Below are 23,997 nucleotides of genomic sequence, written 5' to 3' on the forward strand. Positions count from 1 at the left end.
CGCATTCTATGCAGGTTTCTAAGTGTAAAAAGTATGGCAATTCGTGCCACAAGCTGTTTATTGGCCCGGTAGTAGATTGTGATCAAGGGCCTTTCATATATAGCCATGTAATAACTATTACGTACAGATGTACAATCAGTCTCAAATAGTACACATTTTTCAACTGTTTATGTATTATTATAGTGACTAAAATACAAACCTCTAGTAGCCTCTTCTATAATGGTTTTGAATGCCAACATACCATAAAGACAATTCTCTCAATTTTTATGTGCTATGCTATTTATGTACGTTCACCACGTAATTTAAATAACAAAATTGAAATTGAAAATTTGACTGTATGCAGGGACTGAAATTTCACGAAACATGCATGCAAGGGTATAGTCGATTATAATTATACTGTGTTTCATTCTATTCCTATAGAATTAAAGAATGAATTGTCAAGCTCAGCCTTCAGTGAAGCCATGAAGGCTGGATTTGTCCGTGTGAACATTACTAATCTACTGTTTTTCGGAATGGCCGGCACTGGTAAAACTTCCACTAAGCATCTCCTTCTGGGACTGCCTCCTCCTCAAGATCGAAATAGCACTCCATTAGCTAGCACAGCAGAGAGGATATGTGTTTGATAAATTCGTGACGCTACAAAGCTGAAAATAGAAGCTCAAGAAGATCCCTCTAGAACATGGAAACCAGTATCTAGTGATGATCTACAACGCTTTGTTGCTGATGCTATTAACTCTCATGTAACCAGCTTAGATCCTAACTCTAAAGCATCTGCTGTCCCACAAGAACTCAGCATTGCTCTGAAGCAACTTGAAGCTAGCGATGAATCAAGTACGCCAGTTGATGCAACTTCTTCAACTTCAATAGCTAGTTCAACTAAACTATCAGTATCTGGAGCAAAAACAAAGCAAGAAAGGAAAACCAGTAATACTGTTTCGAATGTAATGGCGAAAATTCAAAAGTTTTCTGATGCTGATCGTACTGCTGTTCAAGAAAAGTTAGGATCTCATTGGATCTACATAATCGATAGCGGTGGGCAACCACACTTTCATAATCTACTGCCACTCTTCATGCCCAAGATTTCTGTAGCTCTGTACACTCTTCGTCTCTCTGACTGCCTTGACGATCATCCGCTGGTTAAATACTACAAGGACAATCAGCCACTTGGTGAAGGTTTTAAGTCACGTCTCTCAGTTTTGGATAACTTCAAGTATCTCGTGCAGTCAATTCAATCTCACAGTGAAAACTGCAAGCTGGTATGCATTGGTACTCACAAAGACCGTCAATCTGAATGCAAGGAAACGTTGTTTGACAAGAATAAAACTTTTTTAAACTTTGCGGAGAACGATTGTATTAGGAAGTTTATTTTTTATTTCAATTTGAGGAGAAAAGATGTCATATTTCCTATTGATTGCAAGCACTGCGATTCTAACAGTAAGGAAGTGGCAAAGACAATTCGTGAAATATCTCAAGAGCTGAATAATATTGAAATCTTGGTTCCTTTTTGGTGGTTTGTTTTGGAAATTATTGTCGAAAAGGTTTCCAACGATGAAAACAGAAAAGTTTTAAGCAAGACCGAATGTGTAGAAATTGCAAAAACGCTGCATAATTTTCACGAAGATGCACTTTGTGAAGCTTTAAAATTTTTCCATGAGCATCACATATTTCACTACTATCCTGCCATTCTTCCGAATGTGGTGTTTTGTGATACTCAAGTGCTTCTCGATAAAGTAACAGAACTTGTCGAGTATGCTGCGTACATCCAAGGTAGTGATGATCCAGCATAATTATTATGGAAAGTGGCTTAACCGAGGAATTATTACAATTGAACTTTTATCTGAGAATTTTGAAAAGCATTATGTTGATGGACTTTTTTCACCCCATGATCTCATTGAAATATTCCAGCACTTGCTGATAGTCACCCCATTTCGTTTGTTCTCACAAAAGCAAAACAAGCGTTTCTATATGCCATCACTTTTATCTTTGCTCCCACCAACTCAAGTCAATGACAAACGAGCTGATTTGCTTAAGACCGGTTTAATCCCACTCGTTTTACACTTTAAAAGTAACTGGCAGTGCTGTGGAGTGTTTTGCTGTCTACAAGTGTACCTGATTAAAGAATGTGAATGGGAAATTGAAATGGAAGATCACCAGCCAAGTAGAAACTTTGTACAATTGATTCATCGAGAGGAAGATTGTTTTATCACGATAATTGACGGGTTTTCATTTCTTGAAGTTCATTCCAGCAATAATCGAAAAGACATGTTGTCGTTGATATATGAAAACGTTCACTCTGGTCTTCGTTTAGCATACCAAGCCCTGAAATACTCGTATGAGGATCCTGAAGTTGCATTTTTGTGTCCCCATGAATTGCCCTCTACTGAAGCAAGTGCAAGTCCCCAAGTGCCCCACCACCCAGCTCGTGTTCTGGCTAAAGGCACTTCTATGAGGTGTACTCAACGCAATAGGATGATGTATAAGTTAGGAAACGGTCACAAAGATTGGCTCTCGGTGTGTTGTCCATCTATGAGTGTAGCCAGTGCGGTATTGCAATCGGAAACTGACAAACTGAAAGGTAATACTTATGTTCGTTAATAATTTTTCACCCATCCAGAATTCTCACAGCATTCTCAATACAGTACATAATTATACTGTCATAAATGAATATTATAGGATATACCACATCAACGAGGAGGATAATTATATGCATAATTATATCGTCTGCTACCGTGTTTACTCCAAGGCGTGGCCGAGGATATATAGGGACGCATATTCTCCAGTAGATGTGGTGTATCTGACTTATATACTACGTGCATGACCATTGCACAGCACTCATAAAAGAAGCAACAATTCAATACACGATGCATACTGCATAAAGACGAGGCTATATATATACCGCCGTCAAAGAGCTATTATAGCTTAGTTGGAGAGTAGCTTCCATATGATTATGCTGTCGATTTGGAGTCTTAGTTAGCGTACCTTTCTGTTCGCTCTTTTTGAGCAAATGGAAACTGTGCATGCCGCCATAACTTCAACCTAACTGATGTGTCGCAGAGTGCGTGACTATATTGTGGCAAATTCCACTATAGCTATATATTAGTGGCTGCATGGGAAAAGGATTAGGCCCAAATCGCTAGCGTTAGAGCCAGGGGCCCCATATCGCTTCTACATCGGTAAGCCACAAAACACGACAGTGATACTATAATATAGAATAGATGCATGTACATGCACATGCAAGTCTGGTAACAATATAGATAGGTGTACACATGATGTATTTTCTGTGCTTGTTTCGATACTATACTGTCTGTGCTATACTACTGTCTGTGCATGCTCATACTGTCTGCATGTGCTTAAATTTTCTCTTACTCTGTGCCTTTGACAAAGATTTACTCCCACTGTTTGGCTATAATTATAATATACAGGCCATTTGCTTCAGTATCGATATATCGTTGAAGATTTAAGCCATCAGATAGGCTTCTGTTTCATTCAGCTCCTCTCTGTGGAATTCAATTCTGTCAACAATTGCAATCAACAATAATAACGTAACACTATTATTATATTTATACCTCTAGACTTCTAATAGTTTTTGATCATGAGTGAAAGCAAAACAACAGCAAGGCATTAGCACAGCGCAGCTTGCACCACTCGTTGCATGGATATGCTGTACATGTAGCTTATTCATTCACCTTTATCAACAGATTTTCTTAGAAATATTCCAATCACAACATTTTTACATTAATTTTAAATATAGGAGTATAACTATACTCCCTATAGACTGGATGCACTGTATGCGTGACTTCAATTCTCACAAGCAGTATATATATACAATCCCTTCATTTCTTGCCATGCTCTGAGTATTTAGACTTGGTGTATCTTGTTTTACATTGCAGGGTCAACATTTGTCTTTTTGATTCAACCCAAAGGCGTTTACTGTAAACCTGGAGATGAAGCTGAATTTACAGTATCGACATCACCATCTGATAGATCTATATATACATATCAGTGGTTTTTTGACGATCAAGCAATATCACTTCCCGAATATGATGAACAAAACTTACTCCCTGAATATGAAGGACAAAAATCTGAACGTCTCCTGATATTAAAAGTCCTTCCTAAGCATAAAGGAGTTTATTCGTGTATTGCTGAAGATGTATCTGGTACTCGGATCACCTCACAACCTGCAACACTCACTGCAGGTACGTACTATATTTAGTTCCCTACTTATTTTGTACCTTTAATGAATGATATGCTGACATAGTGGACATGTGTGATACTACTTTTTACACAGAGGGAGAGACAATTGAAAATCAAGAATTGCAATTCATAGGGAAGATTCTGGAAAATTCTGCAATTGACTTCAGAAAATATGGGATTAAGACAGTGGACCTACTCAATGGCGTGGGTGGTGTAACTTACGAAGAGATGGAGTTTGTAATGAAACTGAACCCAAAGACTCAAGTGTTGTCATTAAACCTAAAGCAGGAAATCACATCAAGTAAGAATTATTCATCTCAGTGATCACTCGACTAGAACTATAATGTGTTTATTTGGTATACCTGTATTCTTCTATTGTACACATAGGACTGAAAGAGGAGCAACTCTATGACGAAGCCATGAAGAGTGAAGGGAAGGTCTCCCTTACGTACACCAAAATCCTTGCCCTGGGTCCAGGTCAGGTTGGAAAGTCTACTTTTATTAACAGATTGTTGGGGAAAATGGAAGGAAACATTCAAACATCTCTTCCAGAAACACAACCTCAGTCTAGTACAGGTTTTTCAGAGTAACAGAAGCTTGTATACAGTGTTCAACAATAACTGGTGCTGTAAGCGGTAAAAAATGGTGTGTTGTCAAAGACGAGCTGTGCGATCAACTTAGTGGTTTAATGTCACTAATATTTAATAAGCCATCTCAAGGCCCAAAGCACAAAATAACTAAACTGTCAAAAAAAGGAATCCCAAAAACAATCATAGCTAACAAGGTTGAAGTTGTAGAAAAAGAATCAGTGGTAGATGCTTTTCCATTGCAAGAGGAAGAGAAACATGACTATACATTATCCAATGAAGACATTGAAATTCATTCTGTGGAGGCACTGCCAGATTCTAGATCTAGTTCTACTCCTGAGTCAAGTCATGATTCATTGATTCCCCAAGAATCAGATATTAACAAAACCATTAAGGAGTTCCAAGAACTAAGGGAGGAACGGAGCGGTAGACTAGATCGAGATAGCATGAATTTTGAAATGCTTTTTACTGTAGCTGATGTTGGTGGGCAACCAGCATTTCTGGAAATGCTACCATCCTTAACTCTAGGACCAGCTCTATACCTTGTGTTTATGAAACTTAAACAAGACCTAACTTTCAGAAGCAGAGCAGAGTTTAAACCCAAGGACTCGAGTACCAAATATTTCGAGAATTACTCGTACACTTCAGAAGAAGTCATTTTTACAGCACTTTCAAGCATAGCTTGCTTTGGGCACTCAGATGAGCAAGTGGAAAAATATGTTAAGCCAGCATCAGATGAGAAAAAGCGAAAAGGTTCTGTAGTGTTACTTGTGGGAACTTTTCTTGATGAGATTCAAAATGATCTGCAACGAAATCTTGACAAGATAAATGGACAGCTAGAGGAACGGCTTAAAAACACAGCATTTTTTGAAGAAGGACTTGTCCACCGTATCAAATTGTCAAAAGATGATAGCTTATTGGTGAATAACGTAAGTGCCAAAGAAGGTGAAATAGAAAAGCATAGAGACCTTTTAGAAAAGATACCTAAAGATTACTTTCGAGAATATCAAATCCCAGCACAATGGTTAATGCTCAGTATTTGTCTTAAGCTTCTTGCTAGAAATCAAAACAAGTATCACATTTCCTTTGATGATTGCGTCAAGTTGGGGAAGCATATTGGTATGGACGAAGATATGGTGAGTGTTGCCTTGCAATTCCTACACAAATACATTGGGCTTATAATGTATTTTCCTCATCACGAAAACCTTCAGAAAATTGTAATATGTAATCCACAAGTAGTATTTTCAACTATTAGTGAACTAATCTTCAACATTTACGATCACAACAAGAATCAAGTTAACCAAGCAAAGTGTGACCACTTTGTGCAAACTGGTTGCTTTTCACCTAAAGATATCCAACTAGAAACCGTGAATCAAGAGAAGAATAAACTCCTTTCTATTGAAACTTTAGTTGATCTGTTAGTGTACCTTCACATTGCTGCTAAAGTGCCCCTATCTTCTAATAGAGATACTCTTGAGTACTTTCTGCCAGCGGTTCTTCAAACTGCTGAAAGAGATATGGTTCAAAGGAGGAAAAAAGATATAAATGAGGAATTGCTTCCCGAACCAATCTGCATTCGATTTAAAACGGGATATCTACCTTTAGGCTTTGTATGTGCATTGAGTGCAAATCTTATTGCTGAGAATAAGTTTGATCTACTCATTAGTGAAAGCAAATGTTACAAGAATAGGATTCTATTTCGATTTGATGGTAAATTCGATATCACTGTGATTTCTTGTCCTAGGTATTGCGAGTTTCGTGTTTTGAGGCACTCACCAGGCAACACTGAATTTTGGAGTGAGGATTGTTGTCCTCTAATTAAGGAAATTGTATGTACAGCTGCGAATAAAGTTATCCAATCTATGCAACATGGTTTGCGTTGGATAGGTACAGATTCTGAAATGTATAATCTAGCTTTCCATTGTCGAAGCAAAGTACACTCTAAGGCAGAATTTGGACAGGAATCTCTCGCTATATTCTGCCATTCTGACCAAGACACACGTGTTCCTAAGGCTAAATGCACCCACTGTAATACGGCTATTGATCCACTGCCCCCTGAAATGAGTGTTTGGTTTGGTGAGGTAGGTCATTCATGCACCATCATATATAGTATTAGTATCGTTATAATTATGTGTTATGTCTTACAGCATCCAAGTATTTCGCTGAAAATCGAAAAACAACCTGCTCGAAAAGGAAATGTCGTAACTATAATTGCAAATGGATTACGACCACTAACGTATGAATGGTTTTTAGGGAAGAAAAAGCTTTGTGATATTAATGACGAGGACTATGATGGTTACACAACAGATAAGCTTGTGATTAAGAAGGACCTTTTTTTAACTGAAGGTGTATTAAAGTGCAAAGTGAAAGACAAGTCAACTGATTGTGTTGCAATTGAATCTGATGAGCTTGGTAAGCATGCATTATGTCTTGTGTATGTGGTAATCCTTCCTGTTTTGAACAGATCTCTTTGAAGAGGAGCTCAGAAATACTGGGAAGTTGCAAGAAGAAGAGATCGGCAAAATAAAGGGTATAATTAATAAACATAAACAGTGTAATTATTTGTATTATTGCTGGTAAAAAACCTTCGCGAATGACCCAAATCAACAGAAAATTTGACTCTTGTGTATCTAACTATTGCGTTCTGGCAAGGATCGTGTGCCATACACCATAGATAAATAGAGCATGCATAAAAATATTATTATATGCATGGTCATACATACCATAATAATAATTATTGTTCAAAGGTAGCATAATTGTGTTTGATACTTGCAAAACATTGTAAACATTATGGTTATTGTTGTATAGATAATGGATTTAAAAGTGTTAAAGATTTGCAACGTGCCCAGCAGCTGGACAAGCTAAACTTTTTGAACACGGCTGAAAAGATAAGGATGGAATGCAGCGGACTCTTTGCTTCTGTTCAGAAAAGTAATGCTGCGATTTCTGGTAAGTAAATTATGTTTTGTCTTGTGACTGCATACATGTAGTAATGGTGACCCGTTTTTGACACATAATTATGTTTGTCAGGCATATTTGCATTAATAATTATACTTACATATTTATCAGTCCAAAAATTTTACCTAATTTGCCGTATAATTGTACATTGCCAGGCTATAAGGATGTGCTATAATTAATAATAATGTATATAATGTACTTTTAGACACTTCTATAATGAAAGCACCGCGGGTGCATGCTGATGCCTCGGCAACCAAACATGAAGCTATACTAGATTATTACATTGGTGCACAAAGTAATCGACAACCATATTAAATTGCTAAAAACAGATGCCACGAAAGTTAAAAATTAATGGCAGCATGAAACAGCTAAGTATATAAGTGCAGCTTTACAGCTCTTTTCTCACTCTTGCAGCCACCAATATACAACTATAGCGTTATAGTGCAGAACTATTATTATACTTACTATTAGTAGAGTAGCAATTAACATGCACCCCTGCATGGACAAATTTTCCTACGCACTGTTCTGAAAAGGCTACAATGGCATTGGAAGTATAACATATCAAAACATTGCAATGTGAAATGTCAAATTAAAATTGTTACTGCCCACTCAATATTTGTGACGTTTTCGTGTCATAACTTGTCATATGTGTCATTTCCTCTTCATAATAAATAATAAAAGTACTGCAGTGTAATTAGCAAACAAGGTAGCATAGATTCAAGTTAGCATCTGTACCTTTCTTCTGCAGACCAGATTATACTTTAATCTTGGTTCCTAACTCAAAATACAATGAAAAAGAGAATAAACTAAGTCTGTAATCAGTTATCAGTGTCACTGTTCAGACTTTCATCCAGTCCATCAAGTCTAGACTACCAGCTATTCTCTCCATTCATAATTACTCTACTCATCATCATATCCAATATATGTATGTTAACTATCTCTTGATGGATCGTCAGTGTCGGTAAATCCCACCAGGAGAGAGTTTCTCAGGGGCTTTCTTCAGTTCCTGGGCACTGTCTTTGCTTTGCCTTGCTTGTCTTGGAAACTTGACATCAGCTCTATGTTACAGTAGTATACCTTGGCTGTTACTTGGGCTGATCTGTCATCCTCAGTTGGTATACTGTAGTCTAGCTGGCACCAGGGGCGTAGGCAGGAATTTGAGGAAGAGGGAGCTGTTCGCGCCAGAAACTACTTGGCGCGGAGCGCCGAAAATTCCGGTGACCAGGAGCCACACCCCCTAATTAATGACTCATTGCGCATGTGCAAGAAATAGCCACACCTTGCTTCAATTAATAATACTGCTAAAGCTAGCTAGCTAGCCGTAGCTAGCTAGCTTAGTTCTGTTGCACTAAAGAATCAAAGTTACTAGTATAGTATAGCTAGCTCTTGGACATGCTGTTTGTCTGCCACTAATCTATACCAGTAATTCCCAGGCTGAAGACTCATCAGAGAAGGTGGGGCTCTTAGTGTAGTTTTTGCAGAGAAAGGGGGGGCTCCAGCCCCCAAAGCCCTCCCCCTCCCTACGCCCCTGGGCACAATAAACTTTAGCTAGCTCTACTTACATGCACTTATGCAAAATTAACGCTGCTTAACACTAACAGGAAACTAGGCAACCCACATTCATATGAATCCTTAGGAATTACTTGTGCTGCCTAGCACCGAACTAAAGGTAAATACCCTTCCCACAAAAATTTATGATGTAAAGTATGGGACAGTCCCTTTCCAGTCACTGCAATTCAATGGTAAAACTGTCATCACTGTTATATTTCAAACCTGAAAAACACTGTATGCAGCTCATGTAGAAACTGCATGTGAGGTATCATTGGAAAGAGTAATAGCTAGATTATACAATAGAGAGCAAACTAAAATTATTTCTAGGTAAAATTCCTTCTTTTTTAGTGTTTGAAGTACAAATTGTGTGTTTTTGTCTCACTTTTTACTGCATTTGTATACTTGTAGATTAAATGTTTGATGACAACTTTTACATATTTTTTACATTCATTTGACAAAATGTTTTGATATGAGCAAACCTAGCTATAATAATATTATACAACTCTAGAACCATGAATTAAATTCCGCCTATAGAGACTCTTACATTGATCCTTGAGCAGCTGTAACATGTACTCTACACAGACACACCCAAACACGTACTGTATACCTCACTTGCGCACACTGAGGCATAATTATTCCGGATGCATTTTTTCTGCGAAATGTTCGTTGTTCTAATTATGCCTCGGTGCGCATGCGTAAGCGAGGTATACGATACAGTGTGTTTGTGTGTGTGTTTTCTGCATGCATGTGTGCATGCATGCACTCAGCTCAAAGATCGATGAAGTGCAAGTGTAAAGAGTTTCTATAGGCTTCTAGTCATGTTTTCTATGATTTGCAAAATACTGCTTTGTTCTTGAGTAATTAATTTGCTTACTTGCAGCCTTTTCAAAAGAGCTAGTGGTAGCAAAACTTGTCCACTTAGTATAGTTATATGCTCTGCACTAGAATGCTAGCTATTGGTATAGCTTCAGCTAGAGTGAGAAGACAGCTGCAAGACTCTTTGTAATTATGCCTCGAGGCGTAGCCGCACGAGGGATACGGTAAAGCTGGCTGTGTGTGTGTCTGTCTGTCTGTCTGTCTGTCTGTCTGTCTGTCTGTGTGTGTGTGTATTCCAGCTATAACTGCTCAACGGTTGCAATGTAACGAAAACTAACAGCTTCTATAGGCTTCTAGCCACGTTCTCTTGGATTTTGATTCGTGGATTAGCAAACTAAAGCTTCTTTCTCGAGTTATGGCTAGTTTGACTCACATTGAAGGCTGTTGCAGTCTCTTCAGAATCTTTCATAGCATCATCTGTCCGCACAAACTTTCTATTCAACATATGAGTTAGCCTTGCACTAAAGCGCTAGCTTTTTGTTAGCTACAATACTCAGAAAATATCTTTTAAAACAGCTAGCTAGCAGTAGCCATTTGTGAAATTGATCTCTTTGGACACACCCTTTAATTATTCCTGTGGATGTAATGCGCATGCGCGCTCATTCCCCATGTGTGAGAAAATAATATCCCAAGATCCTCCTGGCAGAATCATCTTTGTCTTGAGGGCCTGGTATATAAGCCACAAAACACTACCATATAACAATATAGATAACAATATGCATGTACACAGGTCTTTTCTTCTTAGATATTATATACACTGAACTACAGATCCTGGAAGAATCAATTTTCTTCTTTCTTGAGATCCTGGTAAGCCACATAATACAACAATAGATGCATGTAAATAAGTCTTTTCTTCTCAGTGACTTTATATAGATAAGCTAACTTTAATACTAATATAACACTCTAATACTTTTAAGCGAAAGCAAAAACATGGCGAGAGGCATTAGCACAGCGCCAGCTTGAACACTAGTTATTATAGCAGAAAATGTTTGTGAGGTGCAAAATTTCATGTTTTTGAATGACAGAGTGGTTAATGCGCGGGAAAAAACTGGTCCCACGCACCGGTATTTTACATGCAAAGCTGGCATCATAGATAGAGTAGAGAGGGATTGGAAACAGAAGTGATTCACGTGATGTTTTACAATGAAGTCTACGTAGTGGCTCTGAGACCATCCGTGTAGCGAAAATTTGCACCAGCGAAAAATTATACATGTGTACGGTAGAACATAATATCCATCATAATTATACCTCCAATCTGTAGTGCAGATGAATAGTGTAGAGTTGGTACTCTGGTGTAACTCATTAGGTAAAATGTAGCTGCTTCATTCCCTGGAATGATGAAGCTATCCATAAACACAATTGCGGTGTCCATGTCCCAGAGGTAAAAATCAGCAAACAGTGCAGTTGCTGTGAATGCAGACAAACCTAGTGGAATAATGAATACATCATGTAGTAATAATTGGTTAGTTAAAGTTGAACCAACTCACTTGTTAAAACACTCAAGATGTACATCATAGAAGGGCCCTTCCACCATGTTGTCACAGTTTGATAGCTGTTTATAAAAGTGACAGCAATAAGCGCCAAACAGAATAGCATAGCGATCAGTGAGAAAGCGAAGGTTGCGTAGAGTCGAGATATTAGGATGTTTGTGTATCGCTCAACTGTTGAGAAAAACAGTCATTGAAAAAGACCACAATCAATGAAACTATAATAAACTGCTTACAAACAAGGTAACTTTCTTCATCCCTGTCAATAAAAGTATCTGCTCGCAGTTCAATGACATGTGAGCCACTGAAAATGCCAAAGGCAATATATCCTTTGTCAGGATCAGTTGTACTTGTCGGTTCTGACAAATTGATCTGTGGCAACAGTAAAAATCCAATAGTTCATAGAGAGATACACTACTTACCTGAACCCACATTGGAGTTCCAGCTGCCACTGCAAAGCAAATAAGAGCCCCAGCCGTGAGGATAATTGCCAAAATTGGCCATAGCACCTTCTCAAACCCTCTAGTATGACATCTCAAGGCAACTACTGTCTTCTCTGCCACAATAGAGACCACTGAAGGCAATGCTGTCAGAGATTTTGAAGCCATCTTTCTACTGGCAACTCCTTGTATATTTTTAAGCAGCCCCTCCCCTCTTTTGGCTGGTGATGACACACCTTCGTTTTATACGCATGCGCAGAATATTGTTAGGGGCTTTCCAGTAATATTGTGATCATGTGCCATTCGCTTTGTCAGCAAACGTGGAAGAAAATGGCAGCTCACTTTCAGATCTGATAAAGAGTTGCCAGTCAGTGAATGAGACGTATAGTACATAAGGAACCTGGTGAGGATCATGCATCTGCTAGTTTGTGTCACTGTGACTGTAACTATGTGTGTAACTATGTGTGTTCTGTCTTTCCTAGATTTGGTGTGTTGGTTCGTATGGTTGAATATTATATGTTTTTGCTTACCAGCTTAATTCATGAGTCTCACACCCAAACCCCATCCAACCAGAGTCCCCAGAATGTCTCGAAACATGTCCAGGCATAATGGTAATTACATACTTCACACGTACACGTACATGTACATGCAGACCTGTGTGTATGGAAGTATGTATATCTTCGATGGCCTATTAATATCATCTTAGAAGCAACTTGATGTACAGTATGCTTTTACTATGTAAAAATGAGCAATTATGACCAATTTGTGAGTAAGAGCATCATTTTGTGATGATTACCTACTCTAAGCTCACTAGTCTGACAACTCCCATTTAATAAGGCAGGCATTTCACGGGTTTCCCCTTGTAGAATAAGATGTGTGATCGAATTGTATACCAGCTGATCTCGTCTCTACATACATGTTAGCAAGCTTGTTGAAGATTCTGTATTCATTTAGCAAAATTTTACGGGTGTTCATATGTACATGTATCTGTAGTGAGAGTTGTGTCACATTGTGTCAATCTTACTGTGTCTCTATCTAGCTGATCACCCTTTAGTTGCTATACAAACAATGAAGTGACTGAAGGCATGTTGTTTAGTGTACAGACACTTTGTACGCGCACACACACACACTCAGGTGTCAGCTGTGATGCTTGCGGGAAGGGAGGGTTCTCTGGAAATCGTTACAAATGCCTTGTGTGCTACGACTTTGACCTCTGTGGTGACTGCTATAGTTCTGGAGAGACAGGAACCGGCAAACACAGCAGCAGCCACCCAATGCAGTGTATACTCACTAAAGTCGATGCTGGTAAGTATGACCCCACTGTTCAGAGCAGGGTCCGCAGACTAATACATGTAGGGCGTCGAAGAGCAGGGCTTGATCGTTACGTTGGCATGTTTCGGGAGAGTGGACAGGCTCAGGACAATGTTCACCCCATCACTGAGCTTCTACAACATGTATCACAGCTCTCAAGTAAGTAGCAGTAGCAATGTGGTCCATTGCCTAGTATTATAGTATTATATAATATGGAAGTAGCAAGCCAACGAAAGGGTGGTGTCATTGGGGAAAGGCAAGTGTGACTTACAACTATATGAAGTGTAGAGGTACACCCCAAGATATTGACCATACTGACCATGTTGCCTATTGACACAACCACCCTTTGTCGCTGCATATGTATTAATAAACTGTTGCCAGCCATGGCAGAGTAATTGTACCTTTCAACCCTCCAGTATTTTTATGTTAGTTGTCTTTTAACCTTTTGTGACGGCTCCAATACTTCTTTGCTGACTTTGCTGTGATTCTAGTACCAGTGAAACCTGTTTGTATCGGGAAGCTAAACACATCATTACACTATGTCTTACTATACCCTACGCCCGCCCGACAGCTTAAGGTTAGGATATAGTGTTTCGCCCACGCAAGAAAGTGGGCGTTCCCGCTCAGCATCTGTACAGCAATTTAGGTAAAGCTAGCTACAAAACTTCTGCGTCAGTTTTCTACCTTCTTAGCTGATGATCATGTCCTATTTAAGAATGATCTAATTAAACAAGGTATGGGGCAGGGCCAGATGTAAACATTTCATAGAGAATCGAGACTCTGCAGCTGCAGAGCGCTCACTTTACTGTTCATTTTTGGATCATTTTTGCGTATTGATAGTACAAAAGAGCAGATATGACAGAACAAGTATCACAATAAAGAAATATCTAAACATCTGGCTCTAAGGTAAGTATAGATCTTGTCATAGAGCTCTTGTATGTCACTCCATGGCCTCTGTAGCTCTAGAAAACTGACGCCAAAATAAGGAGTGTCCACCACAGATCTCTGATGGCTATTCTACTCTTCATGTACTAAAGACAAACAGTTTTAGCTTGAATATGAGTATTGATACAAACTCTTCATTACTTTCAATGGCCATGAAATAAATAAAAACATATGCCTACCAGGCTGTGGCAGCCTAGTGCTCCAATACTAACGTAGTTTCCACTCCTCTGGCTATGACAAATATTATAGCACCACACCTCGGCAGAGAGTTTAGCACTTCAGTTAAATGTACCTAAGTTCAGTATAATAAATTATTATGTTAATTAGACATGTACATGTACCGTAAATGCATGTACGTTATGGTGGAAATTTTATCCGAAAATTCTAACTGCGAAATTATTATGCGCAATAGGTTCTACAGTTGTACGTCACTATTCTGAGCTGTATATACGAATATTTAAAATTAATTGAGCAGTTTATGAATACAAAAATTTGCACCAACGAAAATTACCCACTGTTATAGTATTTCCACCATAAAACTTATGTTATTCACACGCACACGCACACGCACACACACAAACCTTCCTCCAGGTAGTGGCAGTCATGGTGGGCAACGGCTTGCTCCCACTGATGTTCCTCCTCACATACAACAGTTGCTTGACCAGCAGGAAAGACAAGCTCTCGAAAGGCGATCTCCCCTAAGGAGACCAATGTATCGCAAGATAACCTCAGGGGCAGGTGGACTGCTGACATCAGATACTCACAGTTTAGCTGGTTAGCCTCATAAGAATGCAGTTACATGAAGGTACATGTAGCTGCTTCCATACACTAATACAGTAACAGTGAGCAATAACATGTAAAAGATGGTGGTAGCTTTTGCATTGGTCATAATTGTGCCTCGGTGCGCATGCGCAAGCGAGGTATACGGTAGTGTGTGTGTGTGTGTGTGAGTTTGCATGCAGAAAATTAATGTTTGTCATGATGTATAAAAGCAAGAGAACTCTTGATAAAAAGCAGCTTTATGTTATGTATAGCTTTGGCATCTCCACCGAGGCATCAGCACCCGTGGTGCTTTCATTTTGGCATCGATTGTTTTAACAACAATCGTGGTCGATCATTTCCTATATACTCTTTGAGTTTTCCTGTGGTTACAGATATTAATTGTAGGCAGTAAACTTTTAACGAGAACCCTGGCGTGGCCCGACCTTCAGTTAGAAAGGAGCTCGGGTTGCAAGCTTAGATTTGTTTTGCTGCATTTATATATGATATGATATGATACTACTTAATTAAGATGGGAGCGTCTTACTACACGGATTCTGTATCGTCTAGCTATATGTACAAATCGTGCCATATATGTATATATGTGCTAAGTTATAACATTACTCAATGATATTCACATGCATAAATGCGTTATATCAGCCGCACATGCATGTATAGAGCACTTAGTACATTGCAAACAAATATAAATGTATAGTTAAGACGACAGTGAATCCGCAATTGATATACTGCATATATAGTAAGACGCTCCATCCCCTCATCTACTCCTGTTATTAAACATGTATAAATTTATACATCATAAGGAGGGCCTGCCCTTTTAATAACCTCTCCCTCCCCCTAATTTACAGCAGTACATAATGTGCTGCTACTGTGAGTTCTCCACATAGCGATCAATCTGGTGCACAGCCAGAATGTGAGTATAATAGCAACCATAATTATAATTGTTATTATCTCTAAGTGTGCCATAGAAATAGATGATTTATAATTATACAGATCATATAACCTCACACCGTTGCAAAAGACCTCTTACATCAGACGAAGAAGTTGAAATCCCTCCAAAGCGTCGGATTAAGGATATCGGTGTGTTTTATTATGCCTCAGTGCATGTGTGTTTGTGTGTCTGTGGAGATTGCTATAATGAGTAAGAGCTTCAATCATAATTATATAGATAGAACACAAGAGGAAACGACCGGGCCTGCCTGTGTAAACGGTTGAAACACTCCACGGCCAGTGGCTTATTCAGCTAGGGGCTCAGGGTGCTCAAGCACGCCCCTATAGGCTAAAAATTATTACTGTAACTTAATTACTGTTTTTCTGGGAGCTATTCATAAACGGTGAGCGGCACTAGCTATTCAGAATGAAAGCATAGGAGGTCCGACATGCATGCATGCACGAATCACTATAAGTTCAGTGCATTTGGCCTGCATGGACGTTATCACGCAACCGCAATGACATCAATGCACTGAATTTGTAGTGATTCATGCACACATGTCGGATCTCCTCTGGATTGAAAGCTAAAGCTAATCCAGAGGAGGAATGCCAGTGTCAAAAGGTCACTAATTAAAACACCACGTGGCCCTATGTTTTACATGTAAAACTGAGTTTACCCTCGCGCCCCTGAGTTTATACACCATCAATAGCTTCATCCTCTTTATAATCACAACAGAAATCGGTTGAGCTATCGCGCCCCAGAGGAATCAGCTTGAGAGAGGAGATCCAGGATTTAATTGCAACCTTTGACCTTTTATTGCATTCTTCAAAACCACAAGATATGGAAATTAGCCTTCCGTGGCTAGGGTATAAATTGTGATGTACTGGCTTGCTGCACTGGATAGGTATAGTAAGCTTTCCAAGCAGGCAAATAAAGAACAGAAGCGCTAAGCTGCTATATGCAGCAAAGATCAAGAACCCAAAACAAATCCTTTTGACCCTATTGACCCTGGCGTTCCTCCTCTGCGTTTAATCAGACTCTGACGTCTAATGATCGATTGAGACCACACCTTAAAAACGTTGCATGCGCAGGAAAATAGAGCGTGGCTTCAGGTGCCTGGGTGTATAAAATTTGTGCGCGCGCTCTCAGCTACTGCATTTCCCAGAAACGCCATGCACTGCTCCACGATATGATGTAGTGATCGCGAATATATATTTAACGGTTTCTAGCTCTTCTATCCACTAGCGATCACCCAGGGGCTGGGAGGTACTGTAGAGAAGTAATTTTATACTACTGACTATAGCTCTAAGTCTGTTATTAACCTGAGGATTATTTGAAACATAGCCTGTTTGCTTTGTGTGTTTGTGGAAAAGGGTCGATACAATAGAAAGCTAGAATTGTGTCTGGTTTGCCTCCGTTAGCTGACTCAAACTCTGGGATCCTACTCCAGGAGCCATACTTCTCTGCATGAGACTCTAGGCTTCTTTCCTGTGATCCTGTCCACAGTGCATATATCTATCTATGTACCACTAAAAGTAAAACCCTGTTCTCAAATGTTTCAGCATCATGCATGATCATGCAGTTAGATGGGCGTGGTCCGCCTCCAAAAGGCCACGCCTATCTAGCTTCCAGTCTGGTTTAGCTCCTGAGTTGCTGTGCTATAGACAGTTACATGCAGTTAAGTCATACGTACATGATATTCATCACTACATGCACTGCATTATATCACTCTTCTGGTTTCTTAATAATCATGTCACGTCACCAGCCGAGGGTTTGCACTTTAGTGCTCTAGTCTTTACTCTCAGGTTGTTGAATCACTCTGTGTCAACTTTTCTCTTTCCCTGCGGCTGTGAAACCAAAACAGCAAAGGACATTGCTTGACTTGGTTACTATGTATTTAGCTAAGTGCTATATAGAATGTCTTCATGCTATGGATAAGCTGTATACTGTTCATAAACGTAATTTGCAGTATAGTCCATCATAATTTTTACACACTACGGGCCTTGACCTCCCACGACTTTTATTAAGCAGTCCTCTGCTCAGCTTATTATAGCACAGTTTTTAAAAATGACACAACTGTATTAGCGTGAAACAATTCGCATTATAGGGTGTGGCTAGATTATAGTCCGCATGCATGCTCAGTACCTGTCTTTTGTTATACAATGTGGCTAAGAGAATTAACCTAGCTCTAAATGGTCGACTAAGCCACTCAGCCACTATCACCAAACAGATAAATACTATATACCAGAAGGAGCACGCTGCAAACCACAGTCACCTAAATCAACTGGAAATGCCGCAAAAGTGGGCGTGGCCCCAACAATCGCTTGTGTGACGCACGCGCATCAGCACCTATACCTATATACTTGTTTTTCTAGACCTGCCAACTGTACTACTATATAGCGCGGCAATGAGTGAGACACCGAGAGTGAGATACAAAGATAATTAATTTGTTCAAGGTCAGGAGGGTGCATGAGTACCCTCTGATACCTACTAGATGCGCCCGTGGGGTATGCTATTAAATTAATTACCGCTCAAGTTTTTATACTTGATCATAAGTAATCATGATTTAATGACTGCAGGTGCACAAAATGCATCAGGAGGGCCAACAGAAAGTAGTGAGAAGGGAAAGAGTGAACCTAAACTTGTTACCAAGACTGAGGAGACAACACAATCTGGTCGAAAACGCGGAAGAGACCCACCTGCTAGCAACCAAAAGAGAGCAAAAGCGATACGGCCAGGAAAGATCGAAGGTGATCAAGTTCTCATGAAGATTGGCCGCAAGCTTGGAGACGAGTGGATGGATGTTGGTGTGGCATTAGGAATGGAGTACATGGACCTTAAAAACACAATTGAAAGTAACCCCAAAATACCGCACCACCTCAAACCAATGGAAATGTTTCAAAAGTGGAAAAATAAAGCTGGTGACTCTTTCACGTATGCAACACTGGCCACAGCACTGGAAGAAGCTGACCTCGATACATGCGCACAAACAAACTGTTATGAATAATGATAGATCTAGGACCACTTTATTTTTAACACTTCATACATTCTATTATGCCTCGAGGCGTAGCCGCACGAGGGATACGGTAAAGCTGACTGTGTGTGTCTGTCCATAGATACTATCCGACTAGAAAAACATTTGCAATGTGAAAAATTGCTAGGATTGGCCAGGGGAACCACAAAAAAGCGTGGAAACAAGAAATCAGACGAGAGCATAACTCCAATCCGTTACAACGTCAATCACATGTACTGGTAGTTTTCCATGTTTTCTCGTCCATGCGCCAATATACCACGCAATTTTTACTGGTGCATGGAGTGATGACCATGCAATCCCTATATATTTATATTTTGAAATGTGCGGGCATATAATCATGTGATTTGTACTGAATTGATGTTCCTAATACATGGAGTCTTGAGCACAGGTATACACAGTCCATCCATGCGTAGTAACATTCACGGACCGTACTCAGTCTGGTGACCTGCATGGAATGATGTGGTGGATGGAAGCTGCATGGTAGATGGATCTGGAACACAGTATATATACTATGCATTGTACATGTTCATGACGTTGTAACGGATTGGAGTTATGCTCTCGTCTGATTTCTTGTTTCCACGCTTTTTTGTGGTTCCCCTGGCAAATCCTAGCAATTTTTCACATTGCAAATGTTTTTCTAGTCGGATTCCCTTTCTTTTTCAGTACAGAAGTATAAATTTACGTATTATAACATGCATAAGTGGAACGTCAAGAGGCAGTACAGAAGTTCAAGAAGAGAAGACAGGACTAATCAGATATCTTCTCGAATGTCTCTGGACTAATAATAAAATTATTGCTTGATAATTTATGTTGAATTTGTGAATCAGTATTAAATAACAGCCATTTTAATTAAGAACATGATATCTAGCCAGTGCATATAGCATGCCTGTCAGAGAAAGGGAGCTAGAGCTGAACAGTGTAAAGAAAAGCAACACCTCAGGCTCTGGAAAAGCACTGCACTGATTTTAGGCGCAGGGTTTCTTAGCCACGCCTATCTATTATTTGGCCACACAATTGCTGAGTCATTAAAGATGGCGGAATTGTCTAGGTAAGAGAAATAGAGACTGAGAGGTCATCTGCCTCGTGGAAGCAATCTCAAATCTGAAGAAGCGCTTTGTAATCCAGGTTGTAGTCGTTTGGAAACCAAGTGCAGAATGTCCTGGAGATGGCTGTACTTGGAGTAAATGCTGGGCAAGAAACTTACTTACCGTATATCTTCTAATTTATCGGACACTTCTAATTACCCCGGACACTCTTTTGGGCAATTTTTGTTGTTCTAATACAACGGACACTCCAGTACTTTAATATTACATTTGTTCTAAATATCCGGACAATACCTTGAAAAGTTGAGTTACCATTCATTGACGGCAAGTAAGACTTAGAGTGCTGCAGTTAGATAGCTTTGAGTAGCTAGTTTTAGATAGCTAGTGCAACTATTCAGTCGTACCCTGTTCTATTAAACTTAGCTAGCTCGCATGCAGCTGCTTGCTTGTTCTAATTATTCCGGACACTTCACATGCTCTATAAAAATCTGTTCCAATTATACCCGGACAATTTCCAAAATAATTATTTTTTGCTGTCCGATAAATTAGAAGATATACGGTACTTACTTAGTCAGTCCAGGAGAGAGGGATTGGAAACGGAAGTGGGCCTCGGAAAACATCCGCGCCTCGCTTTCTTGTCTTCTTTTCTTGCCTCAAATGAGGAAAACTCATTGCATAAGCGGTGAAAGAAGAGGGAAAGAGACACAATCAGCAGTGCATTGGTACATGGTAATAGTAAGGAGAATGTGCAGAGCTAGTGGTACAGACTACACCCGACTCTATGTGTTTCATTTATTGGATACTTGTTTCACAGTAGATATAAAATCATCAGAGGATGCTTAGTTCCCTGAAATTGTGAATGTATTTGTGACTGTCAGAGGCTTCTCTTTTGCTGCCAACTTAATGAAAAAGAAAACCATCAAGAAGTCCACTAGTTTGAGGCAATAACCATGATCATTCACACGACAAGATACATAATACACCATGTAACTTTCTAATTGTTTTCACTTTTGATGAATCAATTGTACGAAGTTTCTATATTATTATACTAGGCTGGTGAGCATACATTTCAATTTCCAATTCATTAAGTATAATTGTGACCTGGCATGCAAAAAGGTACCTATCCCCAAAAATTGAAATTCTGAGATTTGTCATCCATCTCAAACTTTAATACATCAAAAACATGTCTGCAAAAAAGAAACACTAAGTTGTCAATGGTTTCGCAGCTAAGTCCCTAGCAACAGTAATCACTCTAAATGTGCGTGGGCGTTATGGGGACAGCTTTGCTCGTTTGTGTAACTGTTCGTTGCTGGCGGGTTCCGGTACTGAAATTTTTGGTCACGTAACGTCTTCAGCTACATTTTAGATCAAAATTGAATGTTTCCAACAGGCAGTCTTGTGAAGTTCAAGTAAGCTCGAACAATTTACCTAGAAGGACTTATTTCTTGGTCTTCAAAAAAATTTATCAAAATCAAGACAAGAGGTGGTAGATCTAGTTGAGGGTCCCAGAACTGTGTTTCAAACAACTCTCCATTGGCATTCCTTGCTTTAATTTAGTTCTTCTGGTAGACCAGGAGTAGAGTCAACATCTTTATAACTTTTTGACTGGGTGTAACTTTGGCTAGGAAGAAGATAGGGAGGCCAACTTGGAGTCTAATGAAAGCTCATTACCTACTGAAGCCATGTGTGTACTTCATTGTGATGTAAGGGGAAATCCAGCCCTGGTTGCCATGGAAAATGCATGTGTCCTGGAATGTGACCATGTGTAAACTTTACTACCAATTTACCACAAAGCTGTAAAAGTTGGATAGGTACCTTTTTGCATGCCAGGTCACAATTACATACACTTGGAGACAGCAAAACACTCCACAGCACTGCCAGTTGCTTTCTAAGTGTAAAACAAGTGGGATCAAACCGAACAACATTAATTAACAAAAACTTACACAATAAAAATGATTATTACAGCTATAATTATGATTAGTTTAGCACTCTAATCAGACAGGAGCTTTGATTCGAGACTGAAGATACTAAGCAGGTCTTTGTTGATAGAATTGACAGTGCTAAGCTTTTAATTTTCTTGCTGCCAGAGGTTCATTGGCCTTGGAAAACATGAAGATTTGCAAACTGATGTTGTTGTTGAAGAAGGTAAATAGTCTAGTCTATAGTATAAAAGTAAGTAGTGTATAGTATACAGTAATGTGACTTTATCAACCTACGAGTGCTTTTTAACATTAACATTTCATTTTACATGGATAAAGTAACGAAGTGAAGTGTTGAAAGTCTGTAGGGCCAGGGAACACCTAGTGGGTTCGGGTATCGTCCAAGCACCTCCTGAAGAACGGAAATTGATTGTACTACTATTGTAAGTTTTAAATATCGCACGGTGTTGTGGCTGTGGTGAAGTGTGGGGGACTAGTGACAAAATGGACGGGTGTTTTTTCTGTTCAATTACTAGTGGGTCATCATGCTCATAGCCACCATGACATTTGTATAATAACCTTCATACATGGAGTCATTATTATTAATAACGTTCATCTTTTCTCAGGTCGCTTTGAAAGACTACCGTCGCTTGTTGACAGGACAGTGTTCTTGGCATCAACCTCTGTATATAGAAAATGTAAGTCTTATTACTGTATCAAGCAATAATTATATCGTTACCTCTCTGGCCTCTTTTCTGGAGGAAGACTCACTGCTAGGGGTTGGTAGTTCTATTATTCATTCCCACATTATTCCACATCCCATGTACTCGCAACTTTCATCAGACCTACAGATGTTTATACTACTGACTCGACTGACCTGTATTTCCAAAACCTGCCTATTATTCTCACTAATGTTCCCATGATACCAGCATAAATCTTCCCCAAAATTATGCCAGCACTACCAACCCCTACCCGGGAGAGCTCTCACTTGTTTGCACCCCACTCTACAACTCTAAATGATAGCAAACATTTGTTTGATATACTGACATTAATTAATGCTGATATAAATTCTTTTTCAGAATCAATTTCGCCAAATTTCTACAATGCACAATGGCGTAGTCTCAAGTCTCAATGCCGTCTATTTATATGCAAGAAAGCAAGGAAAACTCTTTGGAAGAGTTCACTGGAGTAATGCTCACTGTAGCTAACCTGGAGCTGTATAGACATAGCCTTTTACTGTACCTACAGACCTACCTAAGCATTATTTATTTGTCAGCCATAATCATAAATTTTTATTTTTGTCTTTAGATTCTGGTAAAGAAGAAAACCCACCAGGAATGTATTCCCCTCCCTTCTGTGTATTTTTTTAGTATTCACGGTGTGTATGAATGGGTTCTGAGCGCTTTTGCGTAAGAGAAAAAAACAGCTCGTTACTAAGGCTTGAATGAAATTTTCGGGGTCAAAGGTCGCGTCCTGGGCAGCTCTTTTTATACTCAAAACTCGCTCCGGGATCCGGAAGTTGCTAATCCGGTAATTAAAGCCAACATGCTCGTTTAAGCGAGGCGAGGATGTTTATCGAGGTCATACCGTATAGCGCGAAATTTTCGAGGCACTTATATTTCGTGGATTGGCCTCTAAAAACCATTTCGTTGCACAATGTTCGCGGAATAGCTGCTTACCGGAAGCCACGCCTTTAAATCTTTGCATGATAGCAGGTAATTCTAATTAAAGAACACTTTTTGTGGACTTAATTTTCGTGTAGAATTCTAACCCACGAAATCCGCGAAAATTAAGCCCCTCGAAAATTTCGCGCTATACGGTATGTGAAGTACATTGAAATCTACTTCCGTTTCCAATCCCTCCTCCTACATCTATGGTCAAGAGCGGTGAAACGTCGAAATAGTGCAATTTTTAAAATGACAATATTCATTCATTAAAATGTTC

At 39.4% G+C, this 23,997-nt stretch overlaps 3 protein-coding genes across 6 annotated transcripts; 2 read left to right on the forward strand and 1 right to left on the reverse strand.

Moving 5' to 3' along the window:
* Window positions 1-911: 911 nt before the first annotated feature.
* On the forward strand, window positions 912-4,028 carry LOC135352424 (uncharacterized). The gene is made up of 2 exons (XM_064551611.1): window positions 912-2,575; window positions 3,891-4,028. Exon 1 carries the CDS (start codon window positions 945-947, stop codon window positions 1,785-1,787), a length of 843 nt encoding a protein of 280 aa, XP_064407681.1. The 5' UTR covers window positions 912-944; the 3' UTR covers window positions 1,788-2,575; window positions 3,891-4,028.
* Window positions 4,029-4,745: 717 nt separating this feature from the next.
* Window positions 4,746-23,429, forward strand: LOC135334795 (uncharacterized). 4 transcript variants are annotated; one of them, XM_064530142.1, is made up of 10 exons: window positions 12,348-12,496; window positions 12,627-12,704; window positions 13,228-13,398; window positions 13,450-13,563; window positions 14,941-15,123; window positions 16,120-16,206; window positions 18,637-22,279; window positions 22,393-22,496; window positions 22,680-22,751; window positions 23,133-23,429. In XM_064530142.1, the coding sequence occupies exons 2-7, from the start codon at window positions 12,635-12,637 to the stop codon at window positions 19,062-19,064; spliced, it is 1,053 nt and encodes a 350-aa protein (XP_064386212.1). In that variant the 5' UTR covers window positions 12,348-12,496; window positions 12,627-12,634; the 3' UTR covers window positions 19,065-22,279; window positions 22,393-22,496; window positions 22,680-22,751; window positions 23,133-23,429. The 4 variants fall into 4 exon arrangements, with proteins under 4 accessions (XP_064386194.1, XP_064386202.1, XP_064386212.1 ...); XM_064530124.1 differs by lacking the exons at window positions 12,348-12,496; window positions 12,627-12,704; window positions 13,228-13,398; window positions 13,450-13,563; window positions 14,941-15,123 and adding exons at window positions 4,746-6,862; window positions 6,929-7,193; window positions 7,246-7,311; window positions 7,590-7,730; XM_064530150.1 differs by lacking the exon at window positions 12,627-12,704 and having other exon boundaries at window positions 12,386-12,496.
* LOC135336864 (uncharacterized) lies at window positions 8,394-12,313 on the reverse strand. The gene is made up of 4 exons (XM_064532738.1): window positions 12,076-12,313; window positions 11,890-12,025; window positions 11,654-11,827; window positions 8,394-11,591 (listed from the first exon to the last, which is right to left on the reverse strand). The coding sequence occupies exons 1-4, from the start codon at window positions 12,259-12,261 to the stop codon at window positions 11,371-11,373; spliced, it is 717 nt and encodes a 238-aa protein (XP_064388808.1). The 5' UTR covers window positions 12,262-12,313; the 3' UTR covers window positions 8,394-11,370.
* Window positions 23,430-23,997: the final 568 nt, after the last annotated feature.

This window comes from Halichondria panicea, chromosome 1 (genome assembly GCF_963675165.1).
Source record: "Halichondria panicea chromosome 1, odHalPani1.1, whole genome shotgun sequence".
In the NCBI taxonomy this organism is placed as follows: Eukaryota; Metazoa; Porifera; class Demospongiae; order Suberitida; family Halichondriidae; genus Halichondria; species Halichondria panicea.